The 27,302-nt window shown below is 40.5% G+C and overlaps 1 protein-coding gene across 3 annotated transcripts in view; it reads left to right on the top strand.

The window, feature by feature from the left end:
* The first annotated feature begins 1,186 nt into the window (after positions 1–1,186).
* EEIG2 (EEIG family member 2) overlaps positions 1,187–27,302 on the top strand; it is a 36,100-nt gene continuing 9,984 nt past the window's right edge. Inside the window, exons 1-6 of one of the 3 annotated variants that reach the window (XM_063426091.1) lie at positions 1,187–1,588; positions 2,671–2,822; positions 14,926–15,046; positions 15,623–15,652; positions 17,516–17,632; positions 24,548–24,594. In XM_063426091.1, the coding sequence (XP_063282161.1) occupies positions 1,586–1,588; positions 2,671–2,822; positions 14,926–15,046; positions 15,623–15,652; positions 17,516–17,632; positions 24,548–24,594 (470 nt within the window). In that variant the 5' untranslated portion in view covers positions 1,187–1,585. Of the gene's footprint in view, positions 1,663–1,989; positions 2,070–2,670; positions 2,823–14,925; positions 15,047–15,622; positions 15,653–17,515; positions 17,633–24,547; positions 24,595–27,302 lie in introns of those variants that run through there. The other 2 variants (XM_063426092.1, XM_063426093.1) reach the window with 2 other exon arrangements.

Here is a 27,302-nt window from a genome sequence, read left to right as displayed (position 1 = left end):
CTGGGTGACTATGTGTCTTGGACTGTGTGCACATTGCTGTTTTTGACAGTATATGTGCATAACCATATGCATCTGACTGTGGGTCTGCGTGCATGTGGGACTGCAAAAATACACACATTTTTTAAAATCTGAATGAAATACCCATAACAAATATCACACACAATCAATACACCCATAACAAATATCACACACGGAGGCAGAGGTACAAACCAGATTACCACCTGCAGACTGGACCACCAGAGATAAGAACAGCGAAGGGGGGATTTATTTATATATATATATATATATATATATATATATATATCCTTCTTTAATACCTATTGATTTCATAATGCCCCTATAAACACTATACATGGATGAGCGAGTGTTACCAGGGAGGGGTGCTGTGAACATTTTTTGACACAGGGCACCTAGAGGCCTAAGGCCAGCTCTGGGTTGGACACCAGGAAACAAAATCCAGATGACACAACCAGCACTTGAAATCGGGATAGTTCCACCCAAATCAGGACAACTGGGGGACATGCAATTTGAGTGTTATAAGTATCAAGTTTATATGGGAGTGTTCTTTGCCAGGTGTACCCAATGAACTTCTCTAAAACACCCAGCACACGTTCACTCATCAAAGGGCATCATGTCTGCACAGGACATCTTGAGAAACATCAATAAAAATGCCTGCTGTCAAACAGACCTAGTAGCAGGAAGTAGACCTAGTAGAATGCTGCACAGTCTGGGCTCCTAACATAATAAGCTAGCCAGTTTGGGAATCAATTATATTTCCAGTTTGGCTATCTTGACCTGATTTTTTAAATTTACTTTGAACCCATTGTGCAGTGCTTCGGAATCTGATGGCGCTATATAAATAATAAAATAATAATAATAATTCCAACAAATCACACTTGATGGAATAATCAATAACATAACCCTGACTGGTATCAATATTCCTTACACTACCGGCTTTGTCCACTAGGTGCCTCCATCTCACCCTGACCAACCCAATGCCATTTACATACCATTATACTCAATGTCTCCGGTTGTGTGCTATGCCAGTCTTTTCCGCTGGGTGTCACTGCACCTAAGTATTACCGCTTGCCTGCGTTAACCAACGTTCTCTCCCATCCATCCCATGCCAAAAGCTGAGATCACTCCTCCCAGCTTACTCAGTGCGAAGTACGGAAGCCCCGAGGTGTCAGAAAGAGAGCAATCCGGGCGGGACGCGAAAAGAGAGAGAGCGAGAGAGAGCTGGGCATGTATTGGGGACGGAGATACATAACAGCTGGCAGCATATAATCAGCAAGAGACCGCTCCTGGACTGTCCATAACCGGAGAGACTGCTGTAGGATTGAGAGCAGAGTTCTGGAGGACATCCCCAGGGACTATGGACATCTGAGACCCTCTGTAGGGGAGACCACAGCTTATTATATACACAGACCCCATAGACTGCTGTAACATGACATCTATAATTCTATATTAATTCACACTACAGGAGAGACATTATTACCCTGCAGCATCCCCAGATGGGCTCTGTGTCATCACATCCAAAATAAACCATAAGAGGATAACATGAGGTCGCATGCACTAGTTAATAATGGTAATTGAAGGAATTTGGAGTGATTAAAGCCTTAATCATATTGTGACATTCAGCAGAAAATTGGCAGCATTAGTGTAAGTGCAGAGTAATTGCATTAATTGATATGTATCATGAGAATCATCTATAAATGCAGAATAGAGAGGATTGGAAAATGAAATATCTGAGGGCTGATTGCACAGCCTTCACATTAATATTTCAACTGTGAGGAATGTTTTATGTACAGTAAGATTTATTTTATATCGCGTTTGGACATTAGATTTTATGGTGCCTTTATGTGAACAGAAATGCAAGTTCTAAAATTGCAGTGACTGGATACAAAATAGAGAGTAGCATTCTTCTAAGCTGAGCAACAGGATAAATAAACTGTTTTGTGTTATGTGAAACATCAGAAGAGGGGGAACAGTTATGGAGGGTATCTGAAGTCTGCACTGAAGACCTTACACCATGCTGATTTTAGACATTTCATGACTTATCTGCAGTGGTAGGTATTACATTTCCACCCTACCTGGAATATTGCAGAGGATTTAAAAATGAGTGCTCCCCCAACATGCTACAGTAGGAAGGTTGGGTAATGGTAAATTCAGGAAATCGAGACAGATTGGTATCACCCAATGTACAGCGCTACGGAATGTGATGGCGCTATATAAATAATAAAATTAATGATAATAATCCATGTATTGCTGGACAATCTACTTGTGGGAGTAGCTGGTGGGTGAGGCCTAAGCTTATTGGCACAGCTCTTTCAGAGTGATGTCATTTAATAATGTTTTTTGTCTGATAACAATCTGGTTATTTTTCAGACATGTTTTTCTATATCTGCAGCAGGCCCTGATAATTTTCTACTTGGATTTCTTTTTTAAACCACATCCATTTGGTACAATATACCAGGATCTTTTTTAGCTTTACTATTTGTTATCACACTAAATGTCCAGTGATTCATAGTTGCTCCATCACACTACACCCAGTATCCAGTAGCAACCACAATCTCTCTTAAATCTTAGTATTGTGCACTTTCTCTGCCCATCTTTTCTACCTTTTGATAGTAGTAACCCTTTTAATACCCTGTTGCCTCCTGACTTCAGTTTATGGCGTTCATCATGATGAAAAAAAAGAAGTTTAAGTTTCGGGTGGACTTTGAGTTGGATGAATTGTCATCTGTCCCTTTCGTTAATGGAATACTGTTCTGTAAAATTCGTCTGTTGGATGGTGGAAGTTTCAGCGTGGAAACATCAAGGTAAGAGATAAAAAAACAAAAACACATGAGAAATAAAATTATATATATTTATTCTATCACCATATGAACTCATTATTTGAAGAAGAAAAAAAATGTTGTTTTCTGTGTTTGTTTAATGTGACCACACATAAGGGGTAACAAAATAAATACAATAGAATTGCCTCTTTTTGTAATAAAATATACTGATGTCTTTTAATTGCCACCAGCAGAAAATTGATTTCTTTCAGTGCCCCTCGCATTAAACAATTTTGTTATGGTTAACCGTAAATCAAGTGTTTTGTGTGCTGTTTAAAGTAGAAATCAGACTGTTTCCACTTTGTTATATTTTCATATAAGACATTAAAGCATATCATTTCAATGAACGATTAAAACAATTTGACCTAAAAGGGCGAGTATCAGATGATGACAAATATCCACAGATTGATATATACAAAAATCTAAAATATGTATGTAGAAATGAAGGATAGTGTGTGCCACCCAATACACACTGCATTCCTTTAAATCCTGAACTATGTTATACATGGTTCTAGTCTGTTTAATGGGAGGCAGTGTGTGCGTGGGGGTGGTAGGTTGCAGGCAGTTTAGCTATATGTTCCCACTCCGCAGTTGTAGAAATGTTTCACTGCCAACAGTACCGACATAAAACCATTAAATGCAGTCTTATTATTTTATTGCAAGATGCCAGAAATTGCCAAATAGATCTAGCACTAGAACACCTTACCCCCTGCTCCCCCTCTTCGAACAAGAATAAAGATTTGTATATACAGTTCGTTTCACAAAACAACTGAATGTACAAGTACGCGTGTACTTCTGTGTCCTTTACTTGAGTAGACATTAGTTGTTTTTTTTTTTAAAGGAAATTTAGGCATTTCAAGGAATTTTGGTTAAAGTGGCCCTACTGGTTTTTGGCTTATCTTTAGACAAATATTAGAAATTTAGTGTAAGAATGTGTGCCATTCCACACCCACTCACGAGCAGCTAAATGGGATTGCCAGTGTAGCCCAGCCTGTTTCTGAATGCTGTAAAGCGATCAGAAGGTATTGCAGAAATCGGGAAAGACTGCAAAAGGGAAATATTCTGAGAAAAGTGTATACTTGAAATTATCCTTTTTCATGCAAATTTTAAAACACTATTAAGATGTATTAACTACAATGACCCCTATAAGCTGTGGCTTTAGCTTTAAAGACCTATACTTATAAAACCCTAGGTGTCCATATAGTATATAATCTCTAAGCTACAAGTTTCATAGTTAGTCTTTTGATTTCTAGGGAACATCAAGTCACATGCATGACTTGGTATTTTTAACCCCTTAAGGACACGTGACATGTCATGATTCCCTTTTATTCCAGAAGTTTGGTCCTTAAGGGGTTAAATTGGCATTCCACGACTGGTTTACCACATTATTCTCGTATCCTTATTGTTCTTTTATCCCCTTACATACCTCACGCAAGTCATGTATTTGCTTCTGTCAACTGACTATGGAAATTGTTCCTTACCCTGACCTAGTCACATTCCAGGCTTCATGGTTCACTCCTCTTCACCTTACCCATAATGACAATGATAAGCCAGTCCTTACGCTTCAAAACCTGACACACCAGTCTTACTTAAAAAGGTTTTAGGTTGTATCTACTTTCCCTCGTCTCTTTTGTCATATACCCACTTGCGTTAGAGGGACACTATAGTGTTGGGAACACAAACCTGTATTGCTAATACTATAGTTCCATTGAAGGCTTAACCACACTTAATTCACTTACCTGAATCCAGTTTTTCACTTACTTGACGCCTCACCGCTGGATTGCCGCTCTGTCTCCTCCGACGTCATCCGACAGGGGAAAATGCGTGGCGAGCACCTCAAGCATATTAGGTCTTCCCCATAGGAATGAATTGAATCAATGCTTTCCTATGCAGTTTTTACTGAAGCTGGGCCTCCTTGTGCAAAGTGTGAGGACGTCTGGTGACCAAAATCCCGGATGTGCCTCTAGTGGCCACTAGAGGCTGACTTAGTGATGCAATGTAAAAAGTGCAATTTAGGACTAAGGGGGACAGGGACACTTTACCCAGGCCACTTCCATTAACTGAAGTAGTCTGGGTGACTGTAGTGTCCCTTTAAGTGTAATAAAAGGCAGGCTTCGTTTGTAAGGACAACTTCTAATTAAGCAGGGAATTCTGATAATTTGACAAAAGAATTGTAGAACTTTGCAAGATACCTACAATAATTCTCCAACTCATACGTTTTCATAGTTCTTCTCTATCCTAAATGTTGCAGTTCGGTCATTAATTGAGCTTGGTTTAGTGAGACACACTGTTAACATTTAGGAGTATTAATACTTTTTATATAAATTCTTGTTCATAGACCGATGGCGATGTGAGATCCTGTCTCTTGGTTATGACCTGACTGGCCTTTTGTCTATGCAGCCTTTTATATATTTATATCCTGCTCTGCTGTAATAAGATCTTTCTTTTATGGGTTTGATTTCATTTCCTGCAGAGCTATCATTGTGAAACTTGTTCTCAGGCCCAGAACGGGTATCTCTTGTCTCTGCATTTTAACCAAAATGATGATGGAAGATTTTATACCAAAATGTTTTTTGTTGTTGTTTGTTTTTAAGGGAAACTATAGTGCTAGGGATACAAAGTTGCATTCGTAGCACTATAGTACCTTATAGTGCCCCTCGCTCGTGCCCCCCATAGTGATGAAAGGGTTAGAAACCCTTTTGTCAATTACCTGATTCCAGCGACGATGGCTGAGGCTCTGCCTCTGTACCTCCTCTGCCGGCGGGGACAACTTAAAGCGCATATGGTATGTGCGCTGCGCTCACATTAGAACTACCCAATAAGAAAGCATTTTATCAATGCTTTCCTATAGGGTTTTAGAGGACTGTGGATGTCCTCATGAATAGCGTGAGGAAGTCCAGCACAGGTGACCAAAAGTCGTCTAAGCACCCGGAAGCACCTCTAGTGGCTGACTGGTAGGCAGCCCCTAGAGGTGGAGTTAATCCTGCAATGTAATTATTGCATTGTATCAATAACTGCAATAATTACATTTGCAGGGTTAAACTGACAGGGGTACTACACCCAGACAACGTCAATGAGCTGAAGTGGTCTTGATGTCTATAGTGTCACTGTATTGTTGGGCCCAGGGCTGGTGCAAGGATTTTTGCTGCCCAAGGCAAGCAAAAATTTGCCGCCCCCCCATATGTTCTGCCCACCATGTGACATCACAATGCCCCACCCATATGATCTGCCATATGGGCCAACGCCAGTTCTGCACACAGTGTCTTTTATCTGAAAAGGGTGTGTGTTTACATTAAAAGGCCTGCAGGGACAGGCTATAGACACCAGAACCACTACATTAAGCTGCAGTGGTTCTGGTAACTATAGTGGCCCTTTAATGTGAGGTAAATTAGAGATTAGTGCCACTGATAATATACTGGATTGCCTACTTACCACCAGAGGAGGACAAGAGGATGATGATGCCCTCAGGCTGCAGTCTGGCTCCACTGATCTGGTGTAGAAGAGGCTCTCTGGAGATTTTTGTGAGCACTGTTACAAACAAACAGGAAGCAGCTCCATTTTTTGGAGCCCCTTACACAGCTCAAGGTCTGGGCCTCCAGGGCCTGACTGTGAGAGTGCCTACAAGGGCCGCCCATAAGTCCACCTACATGGTCCACCCATGAGTTTGCTCACAGGGAGTGGAGTGTATGTGTATAGGTGATGTGTTATTGTAGCGGATGTAATGTGTGTTTGTTCTTATAGAATGTAGTGTATAGGGGTACCAACTTGTGTATGGGATGTAGCACGTGTATAGGGGATGCAGTGTGTGTTTGTGTGTAAGGAATGCATTGTGTGAATCTGTGTTTGTACGTGTAAGGAATGCAAGGTGTGTTTCTGTGTATGTAATGTAATGCAGTGTGTGTCTGTAAAGGGTACATTGAGTGTTTGTAAGAGATGCATTTTGTTTCTGTGTGTGTGTGCGTAAGGGATGCATTGTGTGTTTCTGTGTGTGTGCGCGCGTAAGGCATCCAATGTGTGTTTCGGGGTGTGTGTGTGTGTGTGTGTGTGTGTGTGAGTAGGGATGCATTGTATGGTTCTGTGTATGTGTAAGGATGCATTGTGTATATGTGTAGTTTGAAAGAGAGGATTTGTGGGGTAGGATAGGGGCTAAGAGGGGGAGCAGCTCTTTATTTATTTTTTTATCGTGCTCTCCCCTCCCCGCCTGCCTTTTAGGGCTGTCCCCTCCTGTTCCTTAGTGCTCTCCCTTTCCCTTAGTGATTTCCCCTCCAGTCCATTAGTGATTTCCCCTCCAGTCCATTAGTGCTCTCCCCACCTGTCCCTTAGTGCTCTCCCTTGCCTCCCTCTCCGTTAGTGATATCCCCTCCAGTCCATTAGTGCTCTCTCCACCCGTCTCTCAGAGCTCCCCACTCCTGTCCCTTAGTGATCTCCCCTGTTCCTTAGTGATCTCTCCTACCCCTCTGTCCCTTAGGCCCTCTCATAGAGATGCCCCCTCCATCCTTGGTGCTCTCCTTTGCCCCCTGTCCCTTAGTGGTTTCTCCCCTCTCCTTCCTGTCCCTGAGTATACCACTCCCCTCCCTGTCCCTTAGTAGTTCTCTCCACTCCTCCCTCTCCCCCTTAGTGGTCTTCTCTCCCCCACCCCTCTTAGTGGGTCCTCCATCTCCCCCATTCCCTTAGTGGTCCTCCCTCCCCCTCCCTCTCCACCACCATCTTGGTAATCCTCCCCTCCCTCTCCCCTTGTGGTCCTCTTCCCCCCCCCCCCCCATCCTCCCTCTTAGTGATCCTCCCTGTCCTACTTCTCCTCCTCCCCCATTGGTGTTTTTTCCTCTCCCCCTTTAGTGTTATCCCCCACTCCCTTCAGAAGTTCCTGTACCACGGTCCTCACCGCCCGGCCACGCTACATTGAGTGACTGGCAGGAGGGAGCGCTGTGCCCTCCCTCTTAGTAATCCTTCCCCTCCCCCGCCCTTAGTGGTCCTCCTTCTCCTCCTCTCCCCCCTCCACCCCCCTTTGGTGGTCTTTTGTTCTCCCCCTTAGTGTTATTCCCCCCCCCCCCCCCGTTGTGCCTTCTACCTAGCTTTGTAGCGTGGCCAGGTGGCGCGGACCGCGGTACAGCAGCTTCTGTTTTCTGTTTCTGGCTGGCCAGTTACAGAAAACAAAAGTTCCTGTACCACGGTCTGCAGCCGCACGGCCACACTTCACCTGTGCGCTTCCGTTCTGCCAGGTCACCCAGATCTGGTGCACCCTAGATGACAGCCTAAGTCGCCTATAGGACGTGCCAGCCCTGGTTGGGCCATTGGTAGTTCAGTTGTATGTCAAGCGTCTGTTACACTAGAATTAATAGGTCTTTTTATTTAACAAATTTACATTTAAAACCATTTATCTATAGTGGAAAGATTAAAAAAAGAAAAAATCTCTCCCTAGAGTTTTAGAGTTGTAACTACACGCTGTACTGTAAGTACGCTGACCCACGCTGATTACAGTCTGCCACTATAATGAGCTTGGTCACAGACTAACATATACATTAGATGCAAAGTGCAGTGATGGCACCAATAATTTAGCCACACCCACACGAGTGTTTTAGAGCTGCTTTTATCACCACTAAACAATCTGAAAAGTGCCAAAGGACACTTTGTTTAATAATTTATGCAGTTTGTCTGTAGGGCAAGTGATTTTGTGAGGCCATCAGCTATTTTGGGCACATAGACCACAAAAGCTCCTGATTACTAGCCTAAAAAAAAACATACTACCCCCACGTGCTGTTTTTCCATGTGGCATTTTTTGCATTTTTTTATGGTATACAGTGTATTGCAAACATTTTCACGTCTGTTTAAGCTTTTTTTTTTTTTTTTTTTAAATGAATTGCCATAGTCCCTTTCCGAAAATTCCAGCATTTAACACAATTTATTTTATGACGAAGTGTTCTATTCTTACTATTTTTTTCCTAGCTCTGTTATTCAGAACGTCTTTCTTAAATTACAACTCACAATGTGTACTCCCTGTTTATTTGCAAGATGTGAAGTGGGAAAATGTACAAATGTTATCGGTTACCACAATTGGATTTTGTTTAGAATTGAAAAGAAACAAATACGCATTATACTAGTCATTTGTTTGTGTACTTACATTTTGTTCTGTAATTTACTTATCCCAGCATTGACAATCTAGAGACAGTTTATTTAATTAAAATGTTTTGTACTTTTTAAATGAGGAAAAAAAAAAATGTCTTTTTGAAAGGGCTTGTCCCTCGTTGTACAAATATTTACCAGAGGCAGCAAGATTATTGGGTCAATCCTTCCAAAAAAATGTTGCTGGTTTTAACTGTTTTTCTGCAGTGTTTACTCAATGTGAAGGGAGTTGTGATGAAAAACACATTATGGTGTACATGGAAAAAAAAGCCTATAAGGAACATATTTATATAAGAAGGGATAATCTATGTAGAGGTGATCTAGTTAGTGGATACAAATACTCTTACAAACTCTTGGAGAGTGTATAAATCTGTCTTAAAGAACATATACGGTAATTATTGAAGGTCTGGACAGATGTTTTTTCCGAACTGTATTTGCATCACTTGATATTCCGTGAATTCGAGTTTGACATGTCCTATTTACATAGCGCCTTTTCAGCTGCCTCCATTTACAAATGTTGCTGTGTCTAGGAAATTTCTGCTTAATATTCACTGTTACGTGGCAAAGTTTGATGCAGCAAACTCCACTTAACACCACCATTTTTTGTAAATACTTGTTGCACATCAGTAACCGTTAAAATTCAGGATACTGACTATTTGATAGATATCTTCTTAACCCTTGGGGAATCATAACCTAATCGGATTAATTGCATATAAATTCGCACACTGAACATATGATATGATTACAAAAACTATAATAAGATTTCAGTGACGCCCCCCCCCTTTTTATCCTTTGTTGTTAAAGCAGTTACAGAGTCCGTCTAAATGTGCTTTTATTCAAAATTCCAGATGCTTTGAAATTGCACCCTGCCTGAAACCTTCACTAATCAGCATCATCTTCCAATTCAATTAACGTCTGCGCCGTATTGTCTGCCCAACATTTGGAATAATTGTTTTCGAGTTCCAGAATAAATATCCAGCTGAATTTAAAGGAGCAGCACAACTTTAAAAAAATAAATAAAATGATTACTGGTCCTTTAACATCTTATAGTTGCACAAATTCAGAACTTATGAGTTCCTTGTGATGAGGCGTGATAGCAAACAGTTAAGTACGTCTCGTTGGAAAGGCTGGATTTTTATTTCAATTTTATTGCAGTAAAGTAGTTTTAGTTTTTTATTTTATTTTTTTAGAAAATTGGACCTTCTTAATTTGAGGATGAAACTATACTGGATGGTTTTAATATTTAAAACAGACTCTAAATTCATACTGAATTAAACATTTTTTGAGGATTTGTCATCTCTAGCTGAAAGCAGAAAAAATACTTTTACTGCTGGGTAGATTTGTGGTAGAACCAGTTTTGTGCTTTACTTCCCTGTGGGCAAATGTGAATCAATTACTGTAATGTTGAACCGTGTAGTAAAAGTACAAACTGTGATTTCTTCAACAAACACAGATATTCGGACAAAGTAGCCAATTTGGAAAAATTCTCCAGCTTGGCTACAGTGACAGCTGGCCTCTTTGTCTAGATTTTGCCATTTTCCTTTCCAGTTTATTACAATTTGGTGAATTCCCCCTATTGTGAGTAGGTGGTACTTTACTGAAGACCTTCCCCCAGTACATGGTGCAGTGGACCAGTGGCAGACAAGCTATGCTGTGAAACCACTAGATAGGGCTGGAATTATTAATTGCCGTCTGCTGAATAGCCTTTATATGTTTCACACATGTATTGTTTTCAGTATTAAAGACCTGTATATCCTACTGTTGTAAAAACACCATGTTTGTATTCCGCCACGTCCACAAGAAAAACCCCAAAAGGGGTTTAGACAAACAAGATGGGTCCAGGCACTGAGCGTGTTAAGGCTAGACAGCCATTTTAATGCAGGATAACACAAGGCTTGGAGCAACATGTGCATATTGCGAGCTACCTCTTAAGAAAATGCACTTTATGAAAGCAGTGCTTTCTTGGCAAACCACTGAGGATTTAAACCTATTCAGGACATTATAGGGTTATACGCTAAAGTGAGAATTCAAATTTAAGATCAAAGTAGCCGAACTGGAAGCATTGATGACTTACTCTTTTTTTCGATTTCGCTTATTTTAAAGGGACACACTGTAGGCACCCAGACCACTTCTGGGTCTGGGTGCCAACTCCCACTACTCTTAACCCTGCAAGTGTAATTATTGCAGTTTTTTATAAAATGCAATAATTACCTTGCAGGGTTAACTCCACCTCTAGTGGCTGTCTACTAGACAGCCACTAGAGGGCACTTCCTGCATCATAGCACAGAAAACTTGTGCTAGAGCGTCGCTGGACGTCCTCATGCTGTGTGAGGACCTCAAGCGTCGCTCAATTCCCCATAGGAAAGCATTGCAAAGCATTTTCAATGCTTTCCTATGCGGAGCTCTAATGCTCGTGCGCGGCATTTCGCATTAGGTCTACCCGGCCGTTGGGCGGGATCAGTCTCGCCCACCGGCCGACGTAATATAGAGGAGGAGCGGCGGCGGAGGAAGAAGCAGCGATGTGGGACATGTCGCTGCCTCTGGTAAGTTACTGAAGGGGTTTTCACCCCTTCAGCAACCGGGGGTTGGGAGGTGGGAGGAAGAGGGTCCTGCAGTGCCAGGAAAACAGATTGTTTTCTTGGCACTGGAGTTTCCCTTTTAAGTGGACACTATAGACACCCAGACCATTTAATTTCAGTAAAGTGACCTGGGCACAATGTCCCTGTCCCCATTAGTCCTGCAATGTAAAACAGAAACAACAGTATAGTGTTAGGAATACAGATTTGTATAAAATCCCTTTATCTTGAATTCAACATTCAGTATGAATTCTCGCTTTAGTTAATAACACTGTTAAATGTTTGTCTCTAGGGGGCTTGCATCATTGAGTCAATGTAATGGTGGATCTAAGGATGAATAGAATTTCAACACTTACAATTTTGCTTTAAGGGGCACTCGGAGGTGGATTCAACAACTGTTCATTAGCAAATAGAGCTAATAATTTATAATCTAACTATCAGTATATGTACGGGTGACAATTACATAAATGTTTGTGTGTGTGTCTTGGATGTAACAAAGAAGGCTGTGGCGTTAATGTGCAAGAGGGTTTGGGAAACAACCTTGCATCTGGGATCAGTTTAAAGAAGCATTCCAGAACCCTAGAGCACTTTAGCTTGCTGAAAAGCTTTGTGTGAAGAGAGAGAATCAACACATATAAGGCCAGGGACTAATTAAACTATTTAGAAAAATTGGACAGACTAGATGGGTCGAATGGTTCTTATCTGCCGTCACATTCTATGTTTCTATGAGAGTGTCCTATTTTTTTAATTTTGCAAAAAGTGCAGATTTTAATAGAAATTTACACTTTTTTATAAATTAAATCTGATTACAACCTGGCTTTCAAGCAAACAACAGGTCCTGTTACTTCCTGTTTGGTTTTCTCATTTATCAAAACGTGCAGATTTCAATAGAAACTGACAGTTGCATACATTGAAATAGTCACACCAGGTTCTGTTACTTCCTGGTTTGGTTAGCTCAGTGAGCTAAATTTAAGAGGCAGCCATTGTTTAGAGCACCTGCATTTGCAAAAAACATCTCAATGAGCTGCTTTGGGAAGTCTGATTGGACAGCCACAGAAAGATTACAAAATGAGCAGACAAGAGAGGCAGATTTTGCAAGCTGTTTTTAGATCTACACAAATGAAAAAATATATAATTAAATGCATTTTAGTTTTTATTTAGAGTATATCTGCTTAACAGTTATTTTGTATTTGGGATGTGGCGTGTCCCTTTAATGGTAAAAAAAAATAAATCAAAGGAATTTTGTAAGATGCTCATATTTGTGAACATTCTTCATGGAGTGTGCCTCTTTAAGGTTAAAAGTGAACAGTGTATCATCATTTCTTAACCCTTTTGTGTATGGAGTGCACAATGATGATTGTTTTGGATTCTTGCCTTGGAGTTAACTGAACATATTGACAGCGTTTCCTTCTATGACTCAGTCATGGAAGTTATGAGTCAAAATGGCATGGTTTGTGGCATTGTGCTGTGTCCTGTAGTTCCACATAGTAAAATATTTATATTGACTGGTTACTAAGGCCACCACAAGCAGTTAGAATTACATCTGCATCCAGAAAGTAGAAGTGCATAAGGGAAGTGACCCGTGATCAAATTAATCATACAAATGAACTATAAAACTTCAAATAGAACAGGCAACCATTTCACCCACCACTGACTCGGTATGAGCTTAAAGGGAAACTATAGTGCTAGTAAAACAGTCTTTTTTTTCATAGCACAATAGCTCCCTATAGTGCCCCCCTCCATCGCACCCCCCACGTCAGGGGGAGACCTAATACGCATGCACGGTGATGGCCACGCTCACATTAGTGTTCCCCCCCATATTAAAGCTAGTATAATGCTTCCCTATGGGGTTTTTCATGAAGTAGTCTGGGTGCCTATAACGTCCCTTTAAAAAAACACAGTGTGCTATAAATTATCGGAGGAACCAAGTCTGCTCGAAAAACTAGTTTAGTGAATTTAGTATCTCTCTTACCCCAATCACCATAACCCACTATGTTTTGAAGTGGTGACTGTGCTTGGAATCTTGCAGAGTATGAAACACTGAACATACACATATACTTAATTCTGCTGCTGGGAGGTGTAACTCCACTTCATGGTACACGTGTTTTTCCATTTAAAATTAATCTATACATTATGGTAGGAAAGACTGCAAGCAAAAAATATATATGATTTTTTTTATTTTATTTATGTGTGTTCTTACTGGTTAACCCCATATATCGCCATATAGCTCCACATTTTTATCAACGCAGTTTCTAGTGCGTAGTATGGTTGCGCATCTTCTTTGCCATTAATTAAAGGAAACAACAACACATTATAAAATGTATAACTTTTACAGCCCTATTTAACACAGGAGAAGTAGGTTAAACCCTGGATTATGTCTGGAGGCAGGCAAGAAAGGACTTTCTAATATATAAACACAGTTGCATAATGTCCGCAAACGGCACACCAATACAAATCTACACACCTTCCTGATTATTCTTTATTGTTCCTTGATTTAATACGTGTTCCAAATTATTCAATACGGTTAAATAATTAGTGATGTGCTTTTTTTTTTTTTTTTAATCTACGGTAGTTACCTTTAAAGTCTATAGTAGTTTTTGAAGGTAAATTGTTGGTCAGAAGCACCACTTATTTGCAAAGACTGCACAGTTTGAATGGCTGAAACCTTTTGCGTCGTGACATGAACACACAGTGTGCAATTTTTGGGGGATATGCTGGAATTGTGACCAAAAGACTGCTTATAGGTTTTTGCCTCAAACGAACAAGGGGGAGATGGGGTGAAAAGATTTTATAAACACCCATAATAATAGTAGTGATAAGGCTGTAGCTGTGTGCACAATGACCCACTGGCTGTGGCTCATTCTATTCCCTCTCGAGTGTGTGAGTGAATGAAACGCGGCAACATTTTTTTTCATATAGGAAAAACAGCCAGTGGATGATTGCACGCGTCCTCAGTGCTCTACGTTATGTGATAGAACTCTTACGGGTGTGATAGGTTTCCCAGAATCCACTGTATGAAAAGGTGGAAAACAAGAGAATGGAGATATGGTACTAATGGCGGTTTATTTTTTCACTAAAAACATATACAAATATTTTTTTTCTACTTATGTTTATTTTATAACCACTAAAATGTGTGATGTTTAGTAACATGTCTGTAGGATGATTGCTAATTTAATGCAAAACAGACTGTAATAGTGTACTTTGCTGCTTGTTACCTAATTACTTTGATCTGTGAAATGAACATCTGGTTCCATAAACAAAATGTCTCATCCATGATTGCAAATCTTTAAATGAAGTACCAAGTGCATATATTGGTAACTGCATTATGTTGTCCATAAGTAATAAAGTTCCTTGTGTATATTTTATTGTAACAGTTTCCTCTCTTCATACAGGGAGGTTGTTCAAGCAAACTGCGTCCATTGGAAGAAGAAATTCTCCTTCATGTGCAAGATGAGCGCTAGTGCAGCGTCAGGGATCCTAGATCCATGTGTTTGCCGAGTTTCTGTGCGCAAGGTGAGAGAATGCCATATATGAGTTGGTTCATCCAAACTCCATTTTGTCACATTTCTGGCTTGACGTAAAAGCGTAAATAAAATGGTATCTTGCTGGAATCTGTAGGAAACCTGTACACATTTTACTTTATTTAAAAAAAAAAAAAAAAAATGGCAGCACAATGAAAAACATTTGACTGTGTGTGCACATTTCCTCCCTAACTTCCATTTGTTGCAGTCCATCATGGATGCAATCCAGGAGACCTATAAGCCGTGAGCTATGTAGGCTCCGGTACATGTATTACCTGTGCAGGGCCGAAGGTGTGCTGGAGCTCTGGCTAATTTGTTCATTTGCTGGGTTGAAGACAAACTATGTTGATACAATATTTTGTGATATTTTGCAAAACAAAATGAATGATGTGTATACACATTGATATTGACGATGCTAATAAAAGGGGGAACCTAGCATGCATCGTCCTGTGTTCAGAACCATTTAGACTCCACTCTTGAGTTCATTGCATTCTGTACATTCTTTCTTTTAATAGGTAAAATGTAACAAAGTCTCTCTCTCTCTCTTTTTTTTCTTTTCCCTTTTTAGGAGTTAAAAGGAGGAAAAGCGTATGCCAAGGTAAAGATCACTGCAAAAAAGAAAAACAGCTGTCTTTATTTTTATGTTGTTCCCCCGTCCCTTAATTTTACAAAATGGACATCCATAATCCTACCCATCTTATCAGGAAAACCTAATAATAAAAAAAAAGTGTCTAGAAGAAAATACAACTCTTCAGATAAAAAGGCTAGATTTGCTAGATGTTTGCTGATGTTGCACACTTTTTATGTACATTGTTTTTTTTTTTTTTTTTTTTGGTCACCCTTTAGCTTTTAACGGTTGTTGAGGGGTTTCTGAATGGAGTTAATGAAATCATTTTAACAGCAGAGTATTTTTGTTCTACGATTTCAGTATATCCCTGGCAAAGAATGGGGAGAGGGGGGGGGGGGGGGGATTTTAACAATTCAAGGGTCCAAGAAGTCTGTTTTATCACTCTAATCTAGTCATTAAAGACACCATGGTAATCTAGAATGTCTTGGTGCTATGTAGTGCAGCAGATTCTGAATTAGCAGTGTTCCCAGTTGGCATAGGGTCTATAAAGAGAAGATTATCCTCTCCACAAAAATGTCATTGGTCATTGAGGGGCTAATTAGTCTCCTTAAGAGCAGGCTCATGTCATTCCTTCTCAACAAAAATCAATTAGAACAGATAACTGTTAGAATTCAGGATACTGAAACTTTCTGTACTCCTGGGATTAGCAATGGACAGCATGATAAACCTTTGTGACTACAGGTCCCATAATCCTATGTATATATGGCATAGAGCCTGGTAGAAAATGACAGGAGGGTTGCATGTTGCCTGGCCCTACCCACTGTGACTACAGCCACTGTCAGTGTCACTTTCTGGTGGCATGTTTGTTATGACACTGAAATGTATCTTCAGATGGAATCTGTCTTGCAAGCCGAAGACTAACAAGATGGTTCAGTATTGTTGAGGATAGACAGAGTTTATATGGGTTTCAGCAAAGTCTGTGTTGGTAAACATCTGCATCTGACATATGACTCAGCATGCTCTGGGTCAGAAGCCAGGATATATCTTTTTGACCCAGACAACTCCTGCTGTACTGCCTTTTAGTCATCTGTCTGCCAATTTTCTCTTATCATGATTAATTGTAAGAAGCTATTTTTAACTAGCAAGGTTCTCATTCCAAAGTGACTGAATATGGCTTTTACCCCTCCTCGTAACATCTGCATGTGTATATATATATATATATATATATATATATATATATATATATATATATATATATATATATATATTGATAGATAGATACAGCTACCCAGGCTTCAGTACACCTTTAATTACTTTACTATCTTTGCAAAAAATCTTTATAAAGAACTTTATATTTATAGTATTCTATTAGGAAATGTGTTATTGCTTTGTATGTAAATCCATTTTGTGGCAGGGCCGCCCCATGCATTGTAATTACTCTGTAAGATTGCCTGGATGCTCTGCTCCTTTGTAGCTGGCTACTTTGCTTGCATACCGGCTTTATTCCCTGAACAGCAAAGTCATTCAGCTGCCGACACAGGACTTACCTGTGATATATCATTATTTTGCATGGAATATAAAAATGTATAAATTGCATATGCATACACTGAGATTTTGTTTAAGGTTTCCCTTTTTACATCTAATCATGTATGTAGGCATAGCAGCACCACGCCCCCCTTCCAGTGAGTTTAATACATCAATATGCCAACACGTTGCACAATTTGCAGCACCATAATGCATTCTGACTGCAGATAAGTGTGTTAGGTGTGCCTACATTTGTCTACTATTCACAAAAACAATTGGCACGTGATGTCCTTTGACTGGATAAATGATCTCTTTTGACAGTCCTTGTTTAGAAGTAATGAAGTAGTGACCTAATGTTTGTATTCTCAGCTGGGTTTTGCAGACTTGAACCTTGCAGAGTTTGCTGGCTCTGGTAACACCATCAGACGCTGCCTTCTGGAGGGGTACGACACAAAAAACACCAGGCAGGATAACTCAATACTTAAGGTAACTTGCTTCTTATACACCCAACCCTTGCTTTATCACTATAGTTAGTTTTTCAGTTTAAAAATGCTTCATCAGGTTTTCAGCTACAAGTTTGGAAAGAAGTTATATTTGTCTTTTCTTAACCCCTTAAGGACCAAACTTCTGGAATAAAAGAGAATCATGACATATCACACATGTCATGTGTCCTTAAGGGGTTAAAGGATCACCGTAGGGTCAGTATTACAAGCCTGTATTCCTGACCCTATAGTGTTAAAAACACTATTTAGGTGGCTGGCCCCCACTTGCTTAAATAGAGTAAAAACTTTATTCCAGCACCACGCGGGCCCGCCAAAGCTGGCCCCGCCCTGACCTGCCTCCTTGACTGAGATCATCAGAATTGACAATCTCATCCAATCCATAGGAAAGCTTTGGATTGGATGAGAATGTCAATTCCGATGATCTCAGCCAAGGTGTGGTTGTGTGGGGGGGCAGAGCCAAATGCCGCCCTGGCAATCAACATCTCCTCATAGAGATGTATTGAATCAACGCAGAGCGTGGATAGGCGGAACGTCAGTGCTGCATGTTGTGCAGCATTTACATGAAAATGCCTGCAAGGACATATTATGCTCACCAGAACAACTACATCAAGGTGTCCCTTTCAGCATATCCTTGATCTTGCAATGTCTTGTGAATATCAAATCTATGTGATTTTATGCCGTATTTTAGTGACCTACTCCCAATTCTTTATTTTATTATGATTTTAGTAGTAGTTTGATATTGACTTCCAAGTTTTCTTCCAATGTTTTTGTCTAACTACCTGTTCTGTTTTTGTCTGATATGCAATTAGGGGGGTGTTGTAGTTCAAAAACTGCCCCTGGATCTGTAATCTAGAAAAAAAACAAAACCTTATCACTTCAGTAGCACTTGTATATCTTGGCTTTGCTGGCTTCTGAAGCATGTTTTTTTTATTTGTCAATCTTTCTTTTATTGAGGCAGGAGTTCAATGGGGTACAGAATGAAGAAGAGGGGATGCATGGTATTTGTACAGGATGGGATCACGTTAACACAGTAGTACATCTCCTACGAATGGCAGCCTCATTTTATATTAAGCAAGCTTTCCAGAAAATTAATAACACGTATAATAATATTTGTTGCAAGCCATGAATCATAGAGCTATACAGACTTAGGGAATATGCAACACTAGGCTATTGGTTAAGTAGAGTTGAAATGTTAGACCGTTGCATCTTGGTTACCTAAAGGCGGATAGTATTGATAATAAAACATAAAAAGTACAATTGAATTGCTAAGGCAAGCTGGCAATGTAGTATACATCTATCTTGTAGGCGGCATTCATAGATCAGCAAGGGCATGTTGACTAGCCTGTCAATCTAATAAAAGGTCTGTCTAGTGGCATATGCTAGATCGTTGTTAATCTATGTTCTCAAGACCGGAAATATGTCCACAGTGAAGGCTAAGCTTTTCTCCAAGAGTGTTATACATGCTAAACCAGCTAATCGGGTCAATATACGTAGCACATACATGCTAAGGCTGGCCTGAGGGGACTGGGTGGTGTTTTATTGGGATCTATGTAAGGCTGTCTGTGATGGTGCCTTCCGTCAATAATACCTGTAGAGGCGTTGTAATTAAGTCGAATAACCCAGACTGCTAGATAGGTGCCGTTAGCAATAAAAAGCATGTAAGTTGAACAATGCAAGTTTTGGCTGGTTATGAGTCTCTAATTAAGATTAACCACAGACTATTGTCGGCCCCGCCATCCAATTAGCTATACCAGTATTAACTGCAGAAAACATTACGGTGCATGTGAAAGAAACCTTATGGGTAAAACCCTCCGGGTATGACAGTGTCTCTCTCTCGGCTACTTGGAGCAGTCCAAAGCACCGAGTGCAGCAAGCGTCCATGCATTTATTCAGCCCACCCCACATGGAGGAATCGTACTGTAGTATGCGGGGTCTAGTCCACTTGGTTGTGGGGGGCTGCCTCCTTGGTCCGTCGCTCTATTACGGTTTGGGCCTGTTTCTCTAGGGTGTATGTTTTGACCCGCCGGGTGCTTGGCCCTCTGAGTTGTGGTTCCCTTGGTGCACCTCCCAGTTCCTTTTCGCTTGAGTGTCCTGTGTCTTCGACCCGAGGCCTTAGCGGGGGCCCTTTCCACAAGTCCATTAACCCCATCTTCAGGGTCGTGGGCCCAAGGTTTCGCCGAATTCCGGTTGTTCCCCTGGGTGTATGGGTGGCGGTGAGGAGTAACCCTCTGGTGGGCTCCCTGCTCGGAAGAAGAGTGGGGAGAGCTCTTGGGAGCACAAGGGGTCCTCAGCACTCTGTGGCTGTGCTCCGGTGCTTGAATTCCTCCTATGAGTTTGCCTGCAGGCAGGGGATCTCTCCTCCTGCGGCGCCATCTTGGGGCCCTGTGCCATTTAGGAGTAATGCGTTGGCAGCTGTGTTGCTTAAATTGCTCTTTGCTCCGGCATGTGCTCTGTTTATTTAGCCATGCCCGGTGCTCCAGCCGTGCCCAGAAGGCGTTGAAGATAGCGGTGAGTTTGGCTTCGAAGTCTGGCATGGCTGTGTGGCGTTCAGATATTTCGCCTGGTGCGCTTACTGTCGCCATTTTAGTTGCTCGCCTGTCTCGTTGTTGTGTTGCACCATGTTGTAGGCTCGGCCTGTAGCCGCTTCTCCAGTCGCTTGTTATGGTCTGAGATGACCCCCATCGGTCCAGGGAGGGGGGTAGGAGGTGATTCCCCCAAGGTATGCCCGACCAGGTCAGTCAGCACGGGAAGCGGCCGTCTCCCCGGCGCTCGATCTCCGGTAGGCCTCAGGGTTTCTTGTCGGGTTCCCGGTGTGGTAGAATCTTGAGTTTGGTGTCGGGCTATTCTCCCGGGTATCCCGACATGATTTCTTGTCTCTGGTGTGCGACTGTGCTGTGTTTTTGGGGGTTTACCCCCTCGAGGTACAATAAGTAGCAGGAGCTGAAGTGTAGCACAGTGCCAGGCTCCGCCCCCCTGAAGCATGTTTAATTGCCAAATCCAGCAATCTTTTTTTCTGGTCTATCCTTTCTATGACAAATAGCAAGCATTTGGCAAGTTGCCTTAATAATCAAATTCTGAGAAAAATTAACAGCAGCTCTGCAATGTGATTACACCATAGTCAGGAAACCAGTTGTACAACTACAGAGTGTTACAAAACTGAATTATTCCCCATCCTTTTATCTATATTCAAATCTTGGGGGCATGCAAAACTGAAGCTTTTTTGGAAGCGATTCATGGAAAAAACCCTATTGGTGTATCATTTCCATCTACATTAGCTCGGATTGAGTTCTAATAATAATGGTCTTAAAATGGTATAAAATGCAGTCTCAACCAGTAAACCATTTAGAACTGTTTATATTGTTGCGGTTCTGAGACCTATGTTCCATTTGACCACTAGGTGAGCGCCTGCCTGCTCTGTCACCTTTGGGGGATCTCTGCACATTTTACAAAGATCTGGATGATGACATTCCTGCTTGAATTGCACGTCAGTGTTGTACTCTTGCTTGTGCACTAGAGTACAACACTGATGTCTGTGGAGGATCCTGGAAGCTAACATAAATTAATTCTTGCGATGAGGTAATTGGCAAAACGTGACAGTGGATGCTTCACCTTTTGTCATGTTTTGGCAGCTTAGGTATTAACTGGAAGACAATATATTCCCTACTTTGCCTTATGATATCTTTAGACTGTGTTCATATTCTTGTGAAATTCCAGCGCAGTCAATGAGAACATTTGCTTGGGAAATGCCATAAGAACACATGCATGCTGCGACTCTTCACCATAATGCTGTATAGCCCTCACGATGCCCACACAAAGCACTATGAGGGTCATATTTATCTGGAGGGCCCGGCATACAATGCTAATGAAATAATAAAGATGTGTTATTTAAAAAAAAAAGGAAATATCTCAATCTAGTTAGCGGTTTGGTGATATGCAAAGTGATCATTCCACTTTAATATAGATAACAATCACAAATAATACCAATGTGCTTTCTCTAGCAAAACAGAAAAAAGATCAAATCATTGTTTAAAGTTTTTGTTACAGTAAATGTATAAAACTATAGTTATCTGCACGAACTATGAAGAAAGGTTAACAAATTTAAACCTATTTAGTTTAGAAAAACGTTGCCTGAGAGGGGATATGATAACATTATACAAATATATTCGGGGCCAATACAAACCATTGTGTGGAAATCTATTCACAAACCGTACTTTACATAGGACACAAGGCCATGCGTTTAGACTGGAAGAAAGAAGATTTTGTCTAAGGCAAAGGAAAGGTTTTTTTACTGTAAGAACAATCAGGATGTGGAATTCTCTGCCTGAAGAAGTGGTTTTATCAGAGTCCATACAGATGTTCAAACAGCTACTAGATGCATACTTGCAAAACCAGAATATTCAAGGATATAATCTTTCAATGTAGGGTAATAACTGCTTGATCCAAGGATAAATCTGGCTGCCATTCTGGGGTCAAGAAGGAATTTTGTTCCTAGCTTGTTGCAAAATTGTGCTTCAAACTGGGTTTTTTTTGCCTTCTTTTGGATCAACCGCAAAAAACAAATGTGAGGAAGGCTGAACTTGGACGCAAGTCTCTTTTCAGCTATGTAACTATGTAAAACCGTCACAGTATGAGAACATAGTCTCCAAAATATGCCCCTTGTTGTTCTCGTGTATAAAACCCATTCATACAGTCACCCTGCATAGAAGACATTATGGCATTACTGGAAGAATAATCAGGGCCCATTTAGGTAGAGCACTAGTGAATTATTAAATCTGTTTCTTCCTGGCAAACATTTTCAAGTGCTTTGGGATATGAACACATCTGAGCTCCCGCTCCTAATGTCTAATTTATTTCATTCCCATTACAGATCACATGCGTGGCCGAGCTCGAGTGCAAAGAATATTTATCTAGGGTGGGATTTGCTTAGAAAAAGATGATATTATTTCCCATTGTTTAATTATCTTTTGACTGTTTGAGGAAGTGGAAATAGAGTGTTTTTTTTTTTTTTTATGAATTGGGCTTGGCAGGTTCTCGGGGTTGTGCATAAAATAGCTTTTACATTTATTTTGATTCTTAGAACATTTATATGGATCAGATGCAGCATAGAAACCTGTTTGAGTGTAAACATTACACTGCAGAATTAAAAATATATTATGCTGCCAGCAAAAAAAAAAAAAAAAAAGTTTATTTGAAAACCAGGTTTTTAGTGCAGATGCTACAGAAGTAATCCTAATCTGTCGGCCTTAATCAATGGATGTGCTATAAGGTTGCAGTAGGTGTGGTGTGATCCATAATGAGACATTCTATAAGTCATTAAGAAGACATGCAGATAGTCCGTATGTGGAGTACGGTATATGATGAAAAACTATTTTGCATAAGATGAAGTTATGACTAAGGCAGAAATAGAAGATCACAAAAAATGTTATGGGGAGAAATTACGCAGCATTAGTTCGCAATATTCCTGCCTTTCTCCACTTTCCCATCTTTCCAAGCAGAAAAGCTTGTATCCTCTCTCTTTCTTGCAAGGTTCTCTTCTTTAATATGTTTAAAAACACTCACCTCTCTACTCCTCCTCCTGTATTTCTCCTGCAACCTTTGCAGTTTTTTTTTGGGGGGGGGGGGGGGTTGAGGTGGGGTTCTTTTCCTCTTCAGCCTTTCTATTCTTTCCATTCATGAAGTGCTACAGAGCCTTTATCTCTCTAGGCCCCCAGTCTCATGCCCCCATCTTCTCCCCCTTCTAGTCCCTTATCTGTAGGTGATATTGGTCTCTCTCTTCAGACCATTTCCTCCCGTTTTGCTCTCACTCTGTCCCAGCAACATAAAATGTGAACCCAACTTTTAAAGGGTCTTGCTTGTCGCTTAATCAAGGTAGCTTGAGATCTTGTCATTTTCCTTTTGAAAGCTGCGTTATTACCAGTCCTACTGTGATATAACATTGTATCCAAGCATTTTCTAACCCGAGGCCTAGTGCAATGTATAGAACAGGTAACATATGGATTCAGACTGACAGTCATTAGTATAGGGGAAAAGACCCTCTCATTTTTAATAGACTACATAGATAATGCTTAAAAAGTGCAAAATAATAATGAAAAGGGAACATGCTGGTTTAGTCTGTGGGTCTCTTCTAATCCAGTAAATCTTTGGACAGCAGTTTATTGGTTATAGAGTTTATCCACAATTCCAACCACCACTTAATAATTGATCTGTGAAGTCATAGCAGCCATACCCATATCCACAGCCTGTCTCTTTGTAATATGGAAAAAAGCTTAACCCCTTAAGGACACATGACGTGTGTGACACGTCATGATTCCCTATTATTCCAGAAGTTTGGTCCTTAAGGGGTTAATATACATTGTGCAAAATAGAAATTAGCTTTTCAGCTGCATTGATTATTAACTCGGGGGGTCTGGCTCAGAGCTGCAACACATTTTTTTGCAGTTCTAACCCGCTCTCTGCACCTTCCAACTGTCCGGGTGGTCAGTGACCTATTCAATCTTAGATTCTGTTCACTACACAGACTGTGAAAGAACATCTTGCTAACAATGGCATTTGCTTATTAGGCCTGGGTTTTAATTCCCTTGTCAATCAACAACAATTCTGTGTTTTGTGTATGAGCCGGGTACGAAACTCAGATATTCTCATATGTAATATTCTATAATGCAGGAGTATAAATGACTTATGATATAGTTAAATATAGAAACTCCTCAATGTCGACTGTTATTTTACAGTAGCAGAGGTAACCATCTTGTTTCATGTTGACTCCTGTCCAGGTCTCTTGATGCTCAGGTTAGCAGTCTTGTATGGAATTTTTTTCAGACGTAAAGAGTTCTTATTTGCAATGCTATGTGCAATCTGTAAGTTTATTCTCGTGTAATTGTTGTATTTTTCTGTTTGAAAGGTTGGGATCAGCATGCAACTCATGTCCGGAGACCCCTGCTTTAAAACGTAAGTTTATGTAGTGTCAAGGAGACCCTTGTAGGACACAAAGAGAAATTAACATTTATTCCTGATTTAAAATCCCAGTTACAGGGATTTTTGCACCACAACTTATGCAAGGTGCATGAGTGCCTATGGTGCTTAGTGTCCCTTTAATCTATCCATTTGATTGATAGTTTCATCAACCCTAATTAACAAATCCTTGGTGTCTGGATACATACCCAAACTTTGGAAGACTGCAAGAGTAGTGCCTATCCATAAAAGTGGTGACACTACTTTGGTTTCTAACTATCGCCTGATATGATTGCTCCCAGTATTGTCAAAAATCTTAGAAAAATTTGTCCATATGCAACTATGTGAGTATTACCAACAATCAAACTCTCTGACCCCTGATCAATCGGGTTTTCGCCCGAATCACTCCACTACAACTGCCGTCTTGAAAGTTTGCAATGACATCCAAACTGGCCTGGAACAAGTAGACCTAACTAGAGCTATTTTCCTTGATTTTACAAAGGCCTTTGACACAGTAGACCACGACATTCTACTGCACAAGCTCAAAAACTCAGGTATTGGTGATTGTCCGCTAACCTTGTTTCGATCGTATGTATCGGATCACTCGCAATATGTGTAAATTTCTGACAGCGACTCCCTCCACGTGTGGTGTTCCCCAAGGTTCCATTCTCGGGCCCCCTACTATTTACATTATTTATAAATGATCTGCCTAATGTCTGCAAATCCTCAAATGTACACATGTACGCAGACAACACAGTGATCTATGTGAGCAAATCTGATCTACCGCAGCTTGAGGCTGTGCTCCAAGACCAGTTTACAGAAGTAGAAAAGTGGATTGCAAAAAACAAACTCTTCCTAAACACTGACAAAACTGTCACAATGATCTTTGGAACAGTACCTAAATTACACAAATTACACAATTCCCACCTATCAATCAAAACAAATTCAAATAGCACACAGACCGCAGTCCACTCTTTTAAATACTTGGGTATGTTGTTAGACCCCAATACATCTTTTGGCCTCCACATAGAAAAACTTGCATCTAAACTTTATCCAAAACTAGGTGCCCTGTACAGAAACACATCCTGCCTAAGCCCTACAGTAAAAGAAAAGATTGTACAGCAAATGCTGATGCCAATCATTGCATCGCAATCCCACATTAATAAACTCAATACATTGTATAACTCGTTCTGCCGATTTGTGCTACAATGAAATTACAGGACCCACCATTGTGACATGCTAAAAGAACTAAACTGGCTGTCGCTGGAATCCAGACGCACCCTTCATCTTTCCAGCCTTGTGTTTAAGAGCTTTTCTGGAAAACTCCCACCCTACCTGAGCAGAATGCTCTCCCTGGTCCTATAGCTTCCGATCCAGTACCGGCACTTTAGTCTACCTCAATACAAAAAGAAAGCGGCCCTACAGAGTGCTGCAATTATGGAATGACCTTCCGCACACTTTCAAATCCTCCCCAAGCTTAAAGTCCTTTAAGAGATCCCTCTACATACCTCAAAACAGAATGCACCTGTCATGGTTGATAATATATTTCCTACCTGTTCTATGTTAAATTTTGTATTTATTGTGTATTAATATTGTTTTTGTATTTTATTGTACCCTAATGTAACAATGCAATGATTTGTAGACCCAGGACATATTTGAAAATGAGAGAAATCTCAATGTATCTTTCCTGGTAAAATATTTTATAAATAAATAAATAATTTTTACTTTGCTATTCAAATGAGTATTTTCATGGCCTTACCGCAGGGCTAACTCTGTGCTGCTCGTATAGAACGTCAACAGTGCGTTTAAGGAAACAAAAATAGAAAATGCAAATAGCGATTCAATAAAAAAAGTATGCTCCAGAAAAAAAAGTATATAACACCTACATGCCCTTAGTACCGTATATAAAATGATTAATGAAGAATTCTTTGCTGGAAATCCACAGGTTTAGCATGCTTTTCAGTGAGCCCTGCTCACAAACAGAAAGTGTTTTAGCCATTCACGATACTCTCTTAAAGGGACAATATATGTACCATAATGATTTCATCTTACTGAAGTGGTTATTTCCTGGAGTCCACTGATGCCAGCTCATAGTCCAGCGTCAAACCATTTTTAAATGGTTTAATTAAACACTGAATGAGGGTCCCTGAGCACCCACAGCTCTGCAACAATGGGCGGCACTAATTTCCATCACTGGTATGAGTTTGTATGGCTAAGGCAGAGTGTAACTCCATCTTAGCCATACCCTCAGTGGAGGACATGACTGTGGTGGCTTTGGACCCTCATTTAATGTTAAACTCAGTAAGAACAGCAGCAGGGGACTCCTGGCACCATCACAGTTTTAGTGAGATGAAGTGGATTTGGTGCCTAGACAGTCCCATTAGTGTTTTTTTTTTTTTTTTTTATGATAATGTTGAGCTTATCTTATAAATCCCAGAACAGTGGTTTCTGGGTGTTATCCATTTTTAGTTATGCACCCCAACCGCTAGTATATGTAAGGACAGATGGGACCATAGCTCTCTTTTTCGGACATATTTAAGTAAAGGGGGGGGGGGGGGGAAGATAGCAGCAGTGGGGTTTGCAGATTGTTGCTGTTATAAGACGCTGTGTGCAGAGAAACCATATTAAATATTTACTAAAGTTGTGTTCAGAACAAATACACGCTCTCATTAATTAATTGGAAAAGGATCTGTGATGAGCAGTGT

Source organism: Pelobates fuscus, chromosome 7, assembly GCF_036172605.1.
Source record: "Pelobates fuscus isolate aPelFus1 chromosome 7, aPelFus1.pri, whole genome shotgun sequence".
Taxonomy (NCBI): Eukaryota; Metazoa; Chordata; class Amphibia; order Anura; family Pelobatidae; genus Pelobates; species Pelobates fuscus.
Note: the sequence above shows the minus strand (reverse complement) of the source record. Positions and strands in the feature narration are given on the sequence as shown.